General features: G+C 39.0%; 1 protein-coding gene across 5 annotated transcripts in view; it reads left to right on the forward strand.

Moving 5' to 3' along the window:
• The window catches only part of CCDC125 (coiled-coil domain containing 125), a 31,546-nt gene extending 13,289 nt beyond the window's left edge, over positions 1 to 18,257 (forward strand). For 4 of the 5 annotated variants that reach the window (XM_006058936.4, XM_025270881.3, XM_006058934.4 and 1 more), the window contains exons 3-12: positions 502 to 560; positions 2,456 to 2,542; positions 3,544 to 3,621; positions 5,066 to 5,151; positions 7,038 to 7,120; positions 9,307 to 9,425; positions 11,506 to 11,613; positions 13,494 to 13,668; positions 16,830 to 16,960; positions 17,796 to 18,257. In XM_006058936.4, coding sequence (XP_006058998.2) covers positions 502 to 560; positions 2,456 to 2,542; positions 3,544 to 3,621; positions 5,066 to 5,151; positions 7,038 to 7,120; positions 9,307 to 9,425; positions 11,506 to 11,613; positions 13,494 to 13,668; positions 16,830 to 16,960; positions 17,796 to 18,101 — 1,232 coding nt within the window. In that variant the 3' untranslated portion in view covers positions 18,102 to 18,257. The remainder of the gene's footprint in view (positions 1 to 501; positions 561 to 2,455; positions 2,543 to 3,543; positions 3,622 to 5,065; positions 5,152 to 7,037; positions 7,121 to 9,306; positions 9,426 to 11,505; positions 11,614 to 13,493; positions 13,669 to 16,829; positions 16,961 to 17,795) is intronic. The other variant, XM_025270882.3, reaches the window with a different exon arrangement.
• The last annotated feature ends 932 nt before the right edge of the window (positions 18,258 to 19,189 follow it).

Below are 19,189 nucleotides of genomic sequence, written 5' to 3' on the forward strand. Positions count from 1 at the left end.
GAGACTGCGATGAAAATGAAATTCCTGGGAAACTCAGTTTAATGTCTCAATTGATCACATTAAGGAGAGAATAATTAAAGTTACTGGAGAGTTCTCGTCATTCTGCTTGGAAAGAAACTAAATTTAGGTTATTTCTTAGATATTTATATCATGATATTGAATAGGCTTAAGCCAAACACCAAAATTCATTTATTTCACTCACGAACATTCATGTTTTCTGATACTGTATGTGGTTATAGTAGTTAACCAATTCATTAACAACAGTTTTATTTAAGAGTCCTGTTTTTAAAAGAATCTTTTGATTCAAAAGTATGTGTCTTTTCATTTGTGGAGTGTTTTAAGCTACCTGTTTGTATCATCATTGTTTTATTACAATTATTTTCTCTTTTCAATTTAGGGAAAGCCTGTATTTGATATTTGATATCTTGTAAACAAATGTCCTATATCTAACTAATTTAAGAAAATATTTAATAAATATTTAATTTTTTCTCCCTCTAATAGATTCTAATTCAGAGTTGTCAAATGTGGAATTAAGGCAACGTCTTCATGAAACTTTAGAGGTAGGTACTCAGGCTGATATACAAATTCTCATGTGAATGAAGACCACTGACATTTTGTTTAAGTGATACTAACATGGCATGGAATGCAGTTGTTGGCCTTCCAGACATTCTCGAGCCATGGTGGCAAGCTCCTAACTTCTAACTGGCCTCCTTATCTCTCAAAAAGGCTGTTTATGTAAACATGCCTTCCTAGTCTCCTTTCCACCTTACTTCTCTAATCTCCTAGAGAAAATAGTAGTCACTCCCTTTCATCTGTCTTCCCAGAGTGTGTGGCTTGAAATAACCTGACTTAATTTAACCTCTTTCAAGTCAGAGGACCAGAAAGCGCCCAGGGGGTCTGTGGAGGTCGTCCATCTTGCTCGGGAGTAGGAGTTCCAATGCGGGTGGCCGTGCTCTCAGGGACAGGAAAGCTGTCTGCAGGCGCGTTTGTGAACTCTTCTGGTGAAAGCTGCTCTACTGGTTTTGTAGAGCTGCCCTGACACACGGGCGGCTTAAAAGAGCAGATTGATTCTCTTTCAGTTATGGAGGCTCAGTTCAGTTCAGTCGCTCAGTCTCGTCCGACTCTTTGCGACCCCATGAACCGCAGCACGCCAGGCCTCCCTGTCCATCACCAACTCCCGGAGCTCACTCAAACTCATGTCCATTGAGTCGGTGATGCCATCCAGCCATCTCATCCTCTGTCGTCCCCTTCTCCTCCTGCCCTCAATCTTTCCCAGCATCAGGGTCTTTTCCAATGAGCCAGCTCTTCACATCAGGTGGCCAAACTACTGGAGTTTCAGCTTCAACATCAGTCCTTCCAATGAACACCCAGGACTGATCTCCTTTAGGATGGACTGGTTGGATCTCCTTGCAGTCCAAGGGACTCTCAAGAGTCTTCTCCAACACCACAATTCAAAAGCATAAATTCTTCGGCACTCAGGTTTCTTTATAGTCCAACTCTCACATTCATATATGACTACTGGAAAAACCATAGCTTTGACTAGACAGACGTTTGTTGACAAAGTAATGTCTCTACTTTTTAATATGCTGTCTAGGTTGGTCATAACTTTCCTTCCAAGGAGTAAGCGTCTTTTAATTTCAGAGGCCTGAAATCAAGGTGTGGGTGGACCATGTACCCTCTGAAGGGTCTAGAGGGACCTTTACAACCTTCCTAGCTTCTGGTGGTTGCCACCAACAGTCTCAGACTTGTAGCTGCATCACACCAGTCACTGGATTGAGGCCTACCCTAATCCAGTATGACTTTAATTACATCTGCAAAGACCTTATTTCCAAATAAGGTCGAATTTATGGTACCAGGGGTTAAAGCTTGAACATATCTTTTGGGATAGAGAGCACAGTCTAAGCCATAATATTAATAGCTCATGGAGCTGTATGGATGAGCATGTGCTTAGTTTACGTGGTCTAAAGATTTTTCTCCAAATTATTAACTGTGGAGCCTAGAGAATTCCCTGTGGTTCAGTGGTTAGGACTCTGCACTCTCACTGCCAGCAGCTCAGGTTCAATCCCTGGTTGGGTAATTAACTACAATCCCACAAGCCTCACATGTGGCCAAAAAGCAGAAGCAAATACACACACACACACACACACACAATCCCACAAGCCTCATGTGTGGCCAAAAAGCAGAAGCAAACACACACATACACCCAAAAACTGTGTGGCCTACATAGGTAAAAGCAAAAGATTTGGGCTTTTAGCCATAACTGATACCTGAGAGTAATGATCTCAGTTTTAGCCTCTCTAGTCCACTTATATAGCCTGGAGGAATTTCCAGCCTCATTTTGTAAGATCAGAGTGCTTTGAGTCAAAGTGAATGTTGAGCTTAAATGTATACTAAGTTGATCATTAGGGGTTGCATATATTACAGATAGGAAGACTGATTATATTTTTCTCCTCAGGAGGTAGAAATTTTGAAAACTGAACTTGAGGCATCTCAAAGACAACTTGAAGGTAAAGAGGAAGCATTGAAAATTCTTCAAAGCATGGTAAGAAGTTATTTTCAAACTTTCATCAGGTACACATTCCAGTGATAAGTAGTATGATTTTTAGCTTTTGTTTTTCATTTATCTTTATTTTTATATTTTTGGCTGTGTTGCACAGCTTCCAGGATCTCAGTTCCCCAAGCAGGGACTGAACCTTGGGCCATGGCAGTGGAAGTGCTGAATCCTAACCAGTAGATCACCAAGGAACTCCCTGGTTTTAGCTTTTAAAATAAAAGCATCAATGCTTAATACAGTTGGTTGTTTTTTTTTTTTTAGCTACAGATTTTTAAAACAGCTTTATTAAGATAAAACTTATGTGTCATAAATTTCACTTGTTTTAAGCATACAATTTATTTTTACTAAATGTAGACTTGTGTAACCATCATCACAACCTAATTTATACTATTTCCATCACCCACCAAAAGGAACCTCTTAGCCATTAGCAGTTACTCCTATTCCTATCTCCCAACAAGCAGTATCTGCTGTTTTACAGCTTTGCTTTTTGTTTCATAAATAGAATCATACAATATGTGTCTAGATTCTTGTGCCTCTGGATTCTTTTAGTTCGCATATTTTTAAGGTTCATGGATGTTGTAGTATGTGTCAGTGCTTGCTTCCTTTTTTATTACCAAATAATAAAATGTGGTATAGATATACCACATTTTGCTTACCCATTCACCAGTTGATAGGCATTTATGTGGTTTATATTAATACATTTTGGCTGTTATAAATCATACTGCTGTGAATGTTCATGGATTCGTTTTTGTGTGGGAAATCCATCCATTCATTCATTCATTCTCACATTCATTGGGAAACAAACCAAGATCTTCTGATTTTGAACTATCAAACTCTATACGAAAGGTGGTCTCTGTGGGAATTCTCATCTCAAGGCAGTTTTCTGCTGTCTTAAAATAAAAATGTGAAGAATAAAGATGTGAACTTCACCTTGTATATAAGGATGGTCAGATATTTAATTTATACTGATATGTCTTTATTTTTTGTAGGCAATATTTGGCAAAGCCACAAGTCATACCCAGGCAGTGCTTCAAAAAACTGTGGAACAAAAGAGATCCTTGGAGAAGGTATTTGATCACTTGTAGCATCAGTTCAGTTCAGTCACTCAGTCGTGTCCGACTCTTTTCGACCCCATGAATCACAGCACACCAGGCCTCCCTGTCCATCACCAACTCCCGGAGTTCATTCAAACTCACGTCCATCTAGTCAGTGATGCCATCCAACCATCTCATCCTCTGTAGTCCCCTTCTCCTCTTGCCCCCAATCCCTCCCAGCATCAGGGTCTTTTCCAATGAGTCAACTCTTCGCATGAGGTGGCCAAAGTACTGGAGTTTCAGCTTTAGCATCATTCCTTCCAAAGAAATCCCAGGGCTGATCTCCTTCAGAATGGACTGGTTGGATCTCCTTGCAGAGAGTCTTCTCCAACACCACAGTTCAAAAGCATCAATTCTTTGGTGCTTAGCTTTCTTCACAGTCCAACTCTCACATCCATACATGACCACTGGAAAAACCATAGCCTTGACTAGATGGACCTTTGTTGGCAATGGACTTGTTCAATTCAGTAATCTTTCCAATAGAATTTCCTTAAAGACCCCCGTACCAATGGTTATATCATTTGTGCCTTCCTTCTACCAGATGTGCTTCAGCCTCATACAGTCCCTTCCCTTTTGGATCTTATAATCCAAAACAGATTGTCACATGGGCTAACCCTGCCAAAAAATGACACTTCTATTTCTCTTTTTCTATTTTTCTTCCTCTACTTGCCCTGCAGTGCTTGCCTCTTTCTATTTCATCTTCACTAAAAGGGTAATTAGGCAGCAGCAGTGGAAGCAGCTTGAGATTATCATACTAAGTGAGGTAAGTCAGGGGGAGGAAGACAAATACCAGATGATACCACTTATGTGTGGAATCTAAAATATGACATGAATGAACCTATCCACAAAACAAGAACAGACTCACAGACACAGAGAGCAGGCTTGTAGTTGCCAAGGGGTGAGGGGTTCGAGAAGGACAGACTGGGAGTTTGGGCCTAGCAGGTGTAAACTGTTATACACAGAATGGATAAACAGCAAGGTCCTGCTGTAGAGCACAGGGGACTCACTGTCCTGTCATAAACCATCATGGTTAGGAATCACTCTTAAGTGGTCACGTTCCTGTGTCTGTTTCACTCTCCCTTGATGGGAGTGTCCTGGGCTCAGACTTCCAAGAGTGTATTTTGGGGTCTGCATGGATTGGAGGTGATGAAAAATCTAGGCTCAAGCCAGCAGAATTTGAAGCTAGACAATTTGAAATTTTTCTAATGATAAGTAACCTTCAGTAAAGCTTTTTGAGTGCTAAAGAGGCATGTTATATGTGTTTACAAATGTCACAGACTCTTTCTGAGCAATAATTAGTGTTTTCTCTTTAGCCCAGTTCTGTGAAATGACTAAATGATTTATTTCAGTTATTTGTTAAGTCATAAAATGATTTAATTGTAGTAATTTTCCTTGAAAGTGCTATTTTTTTCTATAGGAAATAAATGTCTTGCAGTGGGAAATACAATTTGATCAGAATAGATTTAAAAATATAGAGGAATCTTGGATCCAAAAATATGACAGGTTTGTATATTATTATTCCATAATTTTTCTTTGGAAATTTTTAAACTGTGTATAATTTAAGTGTAGCTTAGACTTTCTTCTTCTTTGACCTAATTGTAAACATAAAATTCAGGGAATTCCCTTGGCAGTCTGGTGGTTAGGACCCAGCGTTTTCATTGCTGGGGCCTCAGGTTCAATCCCTGCTCAGGGGACTAAGATCCTGCAAGCTGTGTGGTGTGGCCAAAATAAAAAAATAAAAAATGAAATTCATGTTGCTTATCTATTTACCAGTTCTATATTTTACTTTACTGTTTTCTTTTTTTAAAAAATACAGTACAAATTGTGTATTAAAATACTGTTTAAGAATTGTGTTTCCGAAATTATTTTAGCATTGGCACTGTTTTTTACAGTCTTCTGAACAACTTTTTTATCAGTGTGAATTTATTTAATAACTTTGTAGCATATTTACAAGGTCAGTCATTGAGAAATTGATACCTGGGGTTATAGATGGCTTTAGTACCTAATTTTTTAACTTATTACTTCTTACTTTGAGATAATTGAAGACTTACAGAAAAGTTGTAAGAATAGTACAAATAATTCCTATATATCTTTCACCAAGATGCTCCAAATTTTAACTCTTTACCACATTTACTTTATCATTCTTTTTACCTTTCTTTCTCTCTCTTTGTAGTTAAATACATAAATATAAATAGAGGTAATATTTTTCTGCTTAGTTCAAGGGCCATAGACATTGCTTGAAAAAGTGATTTCACATTTTATTAATTTGTTAGGTAATTCATGGAAAGAGGATGCCTTAGGTTTACATATTGTTAGATGTAACCAACATACTACATTAGTTCAGGTGTACAACACAATGCACTCAGCACCTGTTCACGTTGCAGAAGGCTCACCACAGTAAGTCTAGTCAATATCTGTCACCATACATGGTTACAGAATATTTTTTCTTGTGATATGAACCACATTTCACTTTTTAATTGAGAAACTTGAACTTCATGACCACTGTTCTAATGATATGAGGCCTATGGCCTATAGCATTTGGGATAAATGATATTATATCCCAAGCACAGGATGTAATATTCCCTAGGAATATCACAACATGTCTTGATAGGTATTTTATTTAAAGTTACAAATTAGACCAGATGATCTGGCTACTGTTTTTTAATTACAAAAATATGTTTTTTTAAGCCTCTGGTGTTGGGCAATTTAAGAACTCCTGTAAGTAATTCCAACTTTCATTCAATAGATAAAACTCCCTATGTCTCTTTTTCTTAAATGAAGGTATTACTGACATATAAATAACATTGTATTAATTTCAGGTGTACAAGATAATGATTCAGTATTTGCATATGTTGCAAAATGATCATTACAATAAATCTAGTTAATATTCATTGTCATACATCATTACATCTTTTTCTTATGTTGAGAACTTTTAAGATCTACTTTCTTAGCAACTTTCAAATACTGCACAGTAATTGTTGGCTATAGTCTCCACACTGTGTATTACATCCTCAGGACTTATTTATTTTATAACTGAAAGTTTGTACCTCCTATGTAGCTTTTTCTGTAAATTTTGGAAGGTGTCCTAAGCATGTAGTTGGTGTTCAAATGGTTATTAAGTTGATTGAAACTTTAGTAAAGAGATATGAGTGTTCAAGATAGATGCCTTACAGTTATTTCTGGTTCTGATTTTCTCAGCTAAATATACAAAAGTGTTAAGAGTAAGTACAGAATCTTACCACATTCTTTAAATTTTTGTTACACATATAAATTCTAGACAATTTTGAAATAAGAAAAATATATTTGGGTTTTAATGTTCTAACTATGGGATTAAATATTCAACTACAAAATGTTAATGTTTTAATGATTTGGAGGGTACTCTTTTCCAGGCTAAATTGTGAAAATGCAGTCCTCAAAGAAACTTTGAAACTAAAAACAGAAGAAATTAAAATGCTCAAGTCTGAAAATGCAAGTAAGTAGAATGGTATTTTGATAATTTTTTTAAAATATTATGTTAAAAGACCAGTTTTGTCCTATGTTAAGAATATTGTGAAGTAATATATTTTAAGAATGAAAGAAGAAATGCATCAATTAGTTTTTTTCTTTTTTAAAAAATATATTTTTGGCTGCACAGGGTTTTTGCTACACTAGGGCTTTCTCTAGCTGTGTTGAGCAGGGGCTACTCGGTTGCGGTGCGAGCCTCCTCATCGCAGTGGCTTCTCCTGTTGCAGAGCACGGGCTCTAGGCACAAGGGTTCGGCAGTTGTGGCGCCCGGGCTTAGCTGTCCCGTGGCATGTGGGATCTTAGTTCCCTGACCAGGGATCAAACCTGAGTTCTTGGCACTGAGAGCCTGGAGTCCTAACCACTTGACCACCAGGGAATTCCCAGCAGAAGCTATTTTTTAAAGTGGTGGCTTGAAAGGGATGAGTGCTCAACTGGGCCACGGGCCCAAGAGCAGCACTTTCCACAGTGTAGTAAGTGAACTGTGGCGATGCCCCGGTGAGAACTGCAGGCACAGACATGCTTCTCCACACCAGTGATCTGAGCAGATAAGTGATTTCCCTCTTGTTGGGTTCGTGCCAGGACAGAAACTGCTAACCACTAGCCCTGCCCTTCCTCCCCATCCTTCTACCCTGCAAGAAGAGAGGAAAAGTTACTCTGTTTTCTGCTCTGCAGTAAATAGCAGGACCCCTCTTGTTCTAAGTATTTGGGTTGAGAGCCTCTTATGAAAACTCTTAACTAAAACAAAAGCCTGATAGCATTTAGAGAGCTGGTACAGTACATTAATTCAATACAGACAGTACATTAATGTAGTATATGCGATCTCATTGTCTGATTGTCTCACAGTGTGGATATTGTATATTTCTTTTTGAAAATCCTACAAATTTTTTTTGAGCAAATGACAACCAGACTTCAGTTGCAGTTAAGATCCTTCCACATTAAAAATAACATTTTGGCCTTCGCTGGTGGCTCAGTGGTAAAGAATCTGCCTGCCAATGCAGGAGACGTGGGTTCAGTCTCTGGCCTGGGAATGATCCTGCATACCTTGGAGCAGCTAAGCCGGTGCACCAAGCTCCTGAGCCTGTGCTCTCAAGCCTGGGAGCTGCAACTACTGAAGCCCATGTGCCCTGGAGCCCATGCTCCAGAGCAAGAGAAGCTACCACAGTGAGAAGCCTGTGTACCAAAACTAGAGAACAGTCCTCGCTTGCCACAACTAGAGGAAAGCCCATGCAGCAGCAAAGACCCAGCCTGGCCAAAAATAAATACAATTTTTTTTTAAATTAACATTTTTATCTAGTGTTGCACGTCCGTCTAGTCAAGGGTATGGTTTTTCCAGTGGTCATGTATGGATGTGAGGGTTGGACTGTGAAGAAAGCTGAGGGCCAAAGAATTGATGCTTTTGAACTGTGGTGTTGGAGAAGACTCTTGAGAGTCCCTTGGATTGCAAGGAGATCCAACCAGTCCATTCTGAAGGAGATCAGTCCTGGGTGTTCATTGGAAGGACTGATGCTAAAGCTGAAACTCCAGTACTTTGGCCACCTCATGCGAAGAGTTGACTCATTGGAAAAGACCCTGATGCTGGGAGGGATTGGGGGCAGGAGGAGAAGGGGATGACAGAGGATGAGATGGTTGGATGGCATCACTGACTCGATGGACATGGGTTTGAGTGAACTCCGGGAGTTGGTGATGGACAGGGAGGCCTGGCGTGCTGCAGTTCATGGGGTTGCAGAGTCGGACACAACTGAGCGACTGAACTAAACTGAACACATGTATTTACATGACTCAGTGGTAAAGAATGTGCCTGCCGATGCAGGAGACTGGAGTTCAGTCCCTGGCTTGGGAAGATCCCCTGGAGGAGGAAATCACAACCTACTCCAGTATCCCTGCCTGGGAAATCCTGTGGAGAGAGGAGCCTGGTGGGCTCCAGTCCATGAGGTCGCAAAGAGTCGGACACAACGAAGTACGCATGCACATGTGTATTAATACTGCTTAATACCCACTATTCTTTCAGGTAGATTTTCTGGCTGGAGGCAGCTTTTGTGGGTAACTGTATATCCCTTGCTTAGAGGAAATAAGTATATGATGTTAGTTTAAGCGGATTAGGTGAAGCTGGAGTTAGACCTCATGACTAACACTTTCTTACATGGCCCTTCCCAGTTTTGAATCAACAGTATTTGGAGGTGCTCGCCATGCTTGATATCAAACAGCAGCAGCAGATGGCTCAGGAAGACACCTGCCAGGATAGAAGTGGCTTCTCAGAGGTTTCAGGTCTTGAGGTAGGTAAGCAGTTATGAAAATTTAGCAGGAGGGAATTTTTCACTTGTGTTCTGTTTCTGTGATCGCCGTCACCTCCATGTCTACAACAGCAACGTGCTTAGCACCTTGAGACTGAGGGTGAGAGGCCTGTGTTCCTTCTTCAACCTTGCAGGTACTGCACCCTTTGGGCATTAGGGGATGAGCTTGCTGCTTCCTGGTCCTTTTATTTCCTTTGTCTAGTTTCAGGAGAAACTAGTTAGTAGTATCTCCCCTGGGTAGAGGCTTACCATGGCAGAGTACTTTCCCACACATTTTAAAATCTGATCTTTGTAATGGTCTTGTGAAGGCTGCAAAGCAGGTATCAGCCCCATTTTACAGAGGAAACTCAGGCTCAGTTTCATTTACCTCCCTGAAGTGACGCAGTCAGTCTGGAGTTGAGCCAGGTTCAGGATAAAGATCTGCTGATGCCTTGCTATTTGCTTGCTGAGGTGTGAAATGTCTTACAAGGTAGAAGTTTGGCTGATAAGATAAAAAGGGTCCTGGGGACTCATGAGAAATAAACATCAGTGAGAGGGAGTAGCCATTCACTTATTATAAAACTTCAAATAAAGTAACTACTACTCATAATAGCAAATACATAGTCCTTAGTAAGCACCAGATACTGTTCTGGGTGCTTTGCATAGATTTATACATTTAATTCTCACAACTACCAAATAAGGTGAGTACTATTAAATCCTTATTTTACAAATGAGGTTAACAGAGGCACAGAAGGGTTCAGTAATTTGCTCACAGTCACAGAGCTGGTAAGTGGTGGAACTGGGATTTACACCCAGGTAGAGTTTAGAGTCTGTGATTTTGATCACCATGCTCTACTGCCTGGGTGGAAAACTAGTGTATTATCAAAAAATGAAACATAAACTGAACTGAGAGAGAGTTCAGAATAAGTGTGCTTTATTATAATCCTGAGTAGGCTATCGTAAGTAACCTTATAACAGGCAGGAACAAGGGCCCTGAGCCAGCTGATGGAGGGGCACTGAGGTAAGGACAGCGAACTGGGACTGAGAGGTCCTTGCAGAAACCTTGCAATCTGAAACTGGTTGCTGGCAACTTTCGCAGGAACAATATGCAGTAGTTGGACGTTGAAAAGGGAAGAGGGAAGATACCAATCAGCCATATAACCACTCAAGTCAGCCGAAAGTTATGTACTTCAGTTTATCTTCCATGCGAGAAGGAATTTTCTGAAATAGCCTTTACCCTAAGAGAGACAGTGGAATCTTCTTTTCTAAACAGTCTGTAAAATAAGATTCTATTTTAAGCCAGTCCATTAATATGAAATTTACAGCAGCAGGAAGCTTTGACAATAATTTGTAGTAAGTTTCACATGAAACTTTAAAAGATATGGCCCAATATCTTACATAGACTGTCCCCATTAAATTGGAGTATGTTGGGAAAGCAACTTGGGGTTAGTTGTCAAAATGAGTTTTAAGAAAAAGTACAACAGTTCTTACTTTTCTTCTAAGTGACCCAGATGGACTAGTTTCTTCATTGTGATCCAAAGACAGGTTTTGAGGAATCCAGGCCTTATGCAATTCCAGAACATTGGGTGAGCCAGGAAGTATTTAAGAATGTATTACATGATCACAGGGCGTGTTTTTTAGGAGTGGCAGGATGATGTACTCCTCATCAGTGTTAAAAATCACCATTTGCGGGACCTGACAGTAATCAATGCTGGGTGGCAGGGCCAAGCCCAGTCACAGGAAGTCCACATGAGAGAGGTTTATATTTACTTCGTTAGGTCAAGTTCCTGCCAAGGACTCAGAGGTATAGGAAACTGATACCAAGTGAAAGGTTTTGGAGACTGAAAAGAATGTAGAATTCCTTTAGGTTTTTGTTCCTTGTAATACCAGTCTCTGCTCGTTTGTAATTAATTTCCACTTGGGTCCTGAAATCATGGTCTCAGCTTCCTATTTTTGTTTTCCTTCGTAGTTTCTTTGAATCAGATGCTTGTCTGAAATGTGCAGTGGGTTTGTGTGTGCCCCGTGTTTGTGTATGGGTCAGCAGTGTTACACTTGGTAATGGATAATTCTTTGGGATTTGAAGCTTGCAGTGCTGGGAGCTTGCCTGTGTCACCGTCCCAGAGGGAGCCCCTGTGCTTGTGCCAAACTGGCTGCGTCCACTCGGAAAATGCTCCTGCAGCTCAAACAGGAGGTAAAAACAGTGAAAGCTTTGGTTGTTTCTCTGTTCATACAGTAAGTTCCCTACATACGAGCCTTCAAGTTGCTAACTGTGAGAGATGCGAGTGTGCCTGCCCACGTCCAGTCACGTGAGTTCACATGTGTCTGGTGTACAGTCACATGCACGCATCCTCTACAGGGGCTTGTGCTTTTGTGTACATTACTGTAGAGTGCTGTACAGAGTACAGATCTTTATTTCAAGCCCAGCACATCTGGAAGCAAGTGTAAAAGCAATGGTGTATAGCCCATTGTATTATCTGGGTACCTAGGCTAACTTTGTTGCACTTACGAATGTGATCTTGGAATGGAACTCATTTGTATGTAGGGGACTTACTGTATAAAGATGAATGGAAGTATATGCAGTAATTAGCTTCATTGGTAGTCACTGGCTATGTAACTCATCCTTAGTTTTAAATGATATTAGTAACATTAATGTATAAAAAACAGGTTTACACGGTTCCAAAATACAAATAGTACTTGGCACGATATTGTAACCGTGAAGTTGTTTGCCTATGTTTTAGTTGGTGTTGCTTAAGTTCTTCTTTCTGTTGTCTATACATGGAGGAAAAGTGCTTAAAATCATCAGGATGCACAACCCTGATTAACAGATAAACATGAAGCTTCTTAGAAAAGCTGCAAGGTATAGTGGAAGGAACCTTTGTGCCAGCCAGATCTAGGTTGGAATCTCAGCTCAGTCTCTTTCCACCTTTGTGGCTTTGGATGCGTGTTAAATGGAGGGTAATAACTAGCTTGGAGGTTTGTTGTAAGAAATACAGTACATACAATGTTTAGCATATGGCCATGCCTGGCATTTAATCAAATGATAGCTGCCATTATTAGGCTTTAATAATAAATACAATGTGGACCATAATTTTTAGAATTTATTTTTATTGAAGGTATGGAATTTAGTCTTCAGTATATATGTGAAAGCAAGCAGCTAAACATTATCAATTCATTAGGAAAAGCATAAGATTACAAAGACCAGTGGGAGGTATCTGAGAGATGGTATTCATAATTATTTTAGTGGTATTGTCTGGAATGGCCCAAGGCAGAACTGAAATGTGGCATTTGGCATCCTCCCTGCTTCCTTGTTGGGAAGGGCACACACAGGGCCTGTCTTGATAATGAAGTCTGAGAGTTGGATTACCAAGGAGCTGACAGGCATAAGGGAAACATCCAGTAATCTAGTTGGCATCTAGTTGGCAAGTACTAATTAGATTAAACAGATGCAATAGATCACGGATATGCACTCGACTCCACTCAGTGGTAAACTGCATCTGCGAATCTGACTCAGCATTTGGTAAGTAATAAGGTAAAAAAAAAAAAACGGTTCTCATTTTGCATCCAACTCTTAGTGACCCCATTGACTGTAGCCCGCTAGGCTGCATGGGGTTATCCTGGCTAGAATACTGGAGTGGGTTGCCATTTCCTACTCCAGGGGATCTTCTGATTCTGGGGTTGAACCTGCTGACACGTGTCTCCTGCGGCTCCTGCATTGGTAGGCAGATTCTTCACCACTGAGCCACCTGGGAAGCCCTGGTTTTGCCTCTGTTGCTGCTACTGCTGCTAAGTTGCTTCAGTCGTGTCCGACTCTGTGCAACCCCAGAGACGGCAGCCCACCAGGCTCCCCTGTTCCTGGGATTCTCCAGGCAAGAACACTGGAGAGGGTTGCCATTTCCTTCTCCAATGCAGGAAAGTGAAAGTGAAGTCACTCAGTCGTGTCCGACTCTTAGCGACCCCGTGGACTGCAGCCCACCAGGCTCCTCCGTCCATGGGATTCTCCAGGCAAGAGCACTGGAGAGGGGTGCCATTGCCTTTGTCTCTAACACCTCTCAAACTTTCTTTCAAAACCAGTTGGAACTTCTGCAGAAGAGTAAAGAAGAAGCCTACATAATGGCAGATGCATTCAGAATTGCATTTGAGCAACAATTAATGAGGAAAAATGACCAGGCACTAAGATTGACACAAATGGATAAAATGTGTAAGAAAGCAACAAAATGGATAAGTTGGAAGCACCTTAAAGAAAATGGTAAATATGAATTATAATGGTAATAATCAGGTGTAATTTCAGTCGTTTTTAGTTATAATTAAGCATAATATGGTGAATATAATTGAAATTTCAGATATACTTATGATTTATCTAAAAATTTAGCAACTGTGGGGAAAAAGTGGGTCGCTGAATGTTACCTATGCAAATGAAATCATAAAATAACAGGAGACTACTTTAGTACTCTTCTATTTCATTTAAACAAGACCGTGCTCAGTGGGAAGAATTTATAATGAGTGCTAGATGATTAAAGGGAAAAATGAGAGTGAAACCCAACATTAAACTTACCTAAGTAAACTTTATTGAAATGTGTGTTTCTGGAAGGACACACTGAGCAGTAGAGGAAACTTAAATTGGACAAATCAATAAAATATTCTTATAAAAAGTGAAACAAATTAAGGTTTAGATTTTGGTTTACAAGCCTGTCAAAAAGTTCATGGCCATTTTTGAGTCATTATGGTATTAGTGTAAACAAAATATATAAAAATGCCATGAGAGAATCAAATTGTCATTGAAGTATGTAGACTGTCCAATATAAACAAATAGGTATTACTTTTTAGAAATTAGTTTCTCTTAATGGTCAATCTAAGTTTTCATTTTTAAATATTATTCAGTAGAACTCACTTTGTTTCAATTTAAAATTCCAATTTGAAACCATTTATCAGTCATGATTAAAGTGAAGTTTATTAAGAAGTATAAATTTTTATTTTTAAAATTCTGAAATGACCCTATTTCTAAATCTTTTTTAATTTGTCAAAATCCATAATCCTAATTCCAGTCCCTCTCATTTTCAGATGAATTTAGGACCAATAAGAATCTTACAGTATTAACATGAAACTTTTAATATATAATACTTATTTTGTTTTAAATATTTCTTTTCAAACAGTGCATATTAGTATATGGATCAAGTGTTGTGAAGTTTAGCTTCATTAAACTTTACCCATCTCTTTGCTGAAGTGGTAAGAAATAAGGGATAATAAAAATAGAAGTGGTAAACAAGAACTGTGAAAGTGGGTGAAAACAGATTATAAAAGTTATGTATTTAGAGTCAGGTGGAAGTCAGGGCAAAAGGGGGAAAATGATATTCCTCAGCTCTCATTCTGCAACAAGCATTCCACTTTATCCTGAAACTAACTTTTGAAGTTGTTTCTTCTGAGATTTACAGAGGCTGATGAGCAAGTATAATGGCTAAATCCTCCACGGGCATGGGCTACCCAGGTGGCTTGGTGGTAAAGAATCCACCTGCCAATGCAGGAGACGCAAGAGACACGAGTTCGATCCCTGGGTTGGGAAGATCCCCTGGAGGAGGAAATGGCTACGCACTCCAGCATTCTTGCCTGGAAAAATCCCAGGGACACAGGAGCCTGGCAGGCTACAGTCTATGGGGACAAAAAGAGTTGGACACAACTGAACATACATGCAGAGAGAAGAGTAGGGAGAAAGAAGAAACAGAGAGGTAGATTCATATTCATTTCAGCGCTTGTATTCATTTTATATTCCAGAATTCCTGCCTTGCCTATTTACAGAATTCAGGAACTTTTCCATTGAAAACATGATTTGAGAGGTACAGTCTTTGCTTTCCATAAGGTATTGAGACTGGAAGCAGAATTTAAAATAATTGGTTCGTCTCTGAAAAGTCTTTACAAGCCCATAAAAGCTTTACTAGCTCTGGTTTCTTAGAGACAAGCATGTGTGTGCCAAGTCGCTTCAATTGTGTCTGATTCTTTGTGGTCCTATGGACTGTAGCCCGCCAGGCTCTGTCCATGGGATTCTCCAGGCAAGAATACTGGAGTGAGCTGCCATGCCCTTCTCCAGGGGAATCTTCCCCACCCACAGCCTGAAGCCACGCCTCCTTCGGCTCCTGCGCTGCAGGCGGATTCTTTCCTGCTGAGCCACTGGGGAAGCCCTTCTTAGTGACAAGACTTTGATTCACTTTATTAATATACTTCAATAATTTGTTGCAAAATGATTGTTACAGGTCATTTTTTTATTTGTGGTTAACAGTATATTAACTTTTCTTGATTTGGCAGCTTAGACAAGTTCTGAGAGATAGCTCATAAACATATTTCTTTTTTTAGATTAAAATTAGAGACACATTCATTCTCAGGATTGATGAGCCAGTCAACTTGCCTGGCTTTTCCCCTTTGCCACAGTGGCCACTGGCAAATGTCAGGTGTGAGGCCGTCACTGTGGTTTATTAGGAATGGGTGGAAAGGGAATTGTCCCTTTGGAGTTCATCTGAAACTTTCTTGGTATATAAATCTATGACTTCGTATTTCCTGCTACAAACTGCATCCTTTTGATGGATGAAGAATATCAGCATAAATACTGCAGAAATGTGGCCTTTTAAGCATTATGTCAGTACCCGGGCTAGGTGCTTTCACAACTGTGTGGTTTACTTGTGATAATTATACATAAATCTTAGCATTTTAACCATTTTTAAGTCTCATTTAAGTCCATTCACATTGTTGTATAATCATCACCATCATCCATCTCCAGAACTTTTTCATCTTCCCAAACAGAAACCCTGTACTCGCTCAATACCACTCCCCTCTCCCAGCCATGCTCTATTATTTAAATGGCACAGCAGCCCAGCAATAGAGCATTATTCGAGAGCTGAGGGCATGTAGCTTAGAGAACTTTATTCTAAAGTGATACCCTTCCCAAGTGGCTAAATGGGGATTCAAGTCCAGGTTTTTTTCTGGCTCTAAAGCAGAGTTTGCGTGGTTCAGAGGCCACCTGTCTGCAGGTATGTTTTGCTGGGAGTGTTCTCAATGTGGGTAGGTGACTGACCTTTACATCAGAAGATTTCACATACAAATGTGGACCGCTGGTTCCTCTGGAGGACTCGAGTTGGGTAGCAAGGACTGCATTCTCCCATGGGCTGAGCAATGAGAGTGCAGGGCACTGCTCTGGGTTCTCAAAACTTTGGTCTCTCACCTGCGTTTGCTGCTGGCTCTAAAGTCCATTTTTCCCACTGCACTGTGCTGCCTGCCTCACTCATGCTGGAGGGTCCCTGAAGAGGACAAGGTCCTGACTGATTTAGGAATGAATTAACCTTGGTTCACACTTACCTCTTTTCCTGGAAGCATGTCAGTGTGTGTCTTTTTATGTCTCAACTGGATTTTCATGTTCTATTTTAGGGTCACTATCCCAAGGGAGTAAGAAGACCTTAGGGCAGAAATTGTTGGGTATGCTCCCTTCAGAAAACAGTTCTAAGAGTACCAATGACCAGGACGATCCTCAGGAAATCTTTAAGATGCTAATAGACTTGGTTAGTATCTGCTTTCTTTGTTGTTAAGAGGTTGTGGATGAGCTAATCTTTTTGCTTCCTATTAATTCAACTCTTTATCGCAGTATACTTGACTTTCATGCTATTTTCCCAGTTAAGGTACCGTTTTCTGGAATTTTTATCTTCTTGAACACCCCACACACGCTTTCCAATTCCCCCTTCCAGGTTCTTTCTTCCTGTGCAACTTTAATAAAGTTCCACCTCTGAAAAAGAGGAGGCTCTCTGTAATTAAGTCCAGGCATCTCCATCATCAGCACTTATGTACAGTTCATGACAAGACTTTTATATATTTAGGATTTTTTTAAGTGTTCAAAGCACATCCTCATGCATTATATCCTGTAATCATTACCACAACACTGTAATCAGTCCTGTTATCCTCAATTTCATAGATGACTAAACTAAGAAACTCATGTTATATGAACACATGTATCTATAGAAGAGTATTATTAAAGTTATTTATTGCATATAAATATATAACACAATTTTATAAATAACTTTATTCAGAGGTAAGTACATGTTAGCATTATATATATATATATACACACACACCCCCCATGTAAATATATACTTCTCTCCAAATGACTTAAACATTTTTTTCAGCAGAAGGAATGCTGTTTTCTATTCTTCCTAAAAATAAGAAAGTCTTCAATAACATGTAGCACAATGCTGAGGAATTAGTGGACCTAAATTAATTTATTCATATTGACTGACTGGACAGATTGAAGACTAAATTTAATTTTCATGAAATACTCCGGACTACAGCTCTGTATTCTGATTTACTGACTAACTGGTACATTTTTAATTTCTCTGCATGCAGTTGAATGATAAAGAAGAAGCTTTGGCTCATCAAAGGAAAGTGAGTTACATGCTTGCTCGGGCTTTGGAAGACAAAGACACCACTTCAAAAGAGATTAAAGAAAGAAATTCTATGAAAGACAGTTTTACATTAAAAAACCCCTGGCAGAAAATTTTACAATTCCCTGTTTCATGTGATCCTGTACATTCAAGTGTTCAAATTTTTAATTCTGTGGGCTGCATTTGTTCAATTCAGCACTTTCAAACAGATCAAAAGTACACAAGAACTCTTAAAAGGTCCCGTTCTTTGCCATCAAATATGTACTGAAGATAAATCAGATGAAATTAGAACTGAGAGATGTTTATATTGAGACTTTGAAAAAGGGCCTTGTAAATATTGCTACATTTTCAGAAGTTGTATGTTTTCTAGGTATTTCTAAATTTTGGGAGGCAACTTAATTAAATAAATGTTTTCTACAAGAAATTTATTAGTATTCTGTGTTGATGCATTTTATTTATAAATTATATTACTATGTTATATGAAATTTTCAGCATTTCCCAAAATATTAAAAGAAATAGTGATATTTGAGGAAAAAATATTTAGATTGACTATACAGATTGTTGACTATAGGGATCTTTGGCTCAAGCAACAAAAGGAATGACTCAATGTTAATTTTTGGAATACATTTATCTTGTTCTAGTTCTGTTTTTTATTTCCCATATAAAGCTTAAAAATAATTTCCTTAACTGCAATAAAAAAGTTATTATGGTAGGAATTTGGCAGAAGTATATTCAAAGTCATTGCTAGCAACTTGCCTTTACAGCTGATTTTTTTGTCAGAGTGGTGACATTTTATAGCCAGATCTACCCAGAATTCTGGCACTTATAAATACCTCGAAATTAACTTCTTGGTCTTAATGCTGAATTTTAGGCCATTTAAAATGTTCTCTTCCTAAAAATATTACATAGTAATAATTTTCAATACCTTTTGGGAATATTACTATATTAATCACAAAGCATCACAATGATGGCACAGGAAATGCACTGCATTTTCAGCAGTTACGAAAAGATACTACTATTTAAATAGATGAACACAATAGGGTAATAAGGTAACAATATAAACCATTTATAGTTGTGTTACAGGAACCACACTGGTAGTCATTACTAACAAAAGCTGAAAAATTGGCAAATACATTTTGAAAAAGGGAAGAATAATGAGGATCTACTGTTACCAGATATCAAAGTATATTTATCAACTATACTCCAAAATAAAAATTATATTTAATTAAAAAATATATTGTCCTGACAGTAATACAATGCTACATTATTCAAAACAGTGTGGAAACAGCAGGTCAATGAGAATAAGATAAAGTCCATACACAGTCTAGTATATATGATAATTTTTAAGGTAGGGAA

This window comes from Bubalus bubalis, chromosome 19 (genome assembly GCF_019923935.1).
Source record: "Bubalus bubalis isolate 160015118507 breed Murrah chromosome 19, NDDB_SH_1, whole genome shotgun sequence".
Classification (NCBI taxonomy): Eukaryota; Metazoa; Chordata; class Mammalia; order Artiodactyla; family Bovidae; genus Bubalus; species Bubalus bubalis.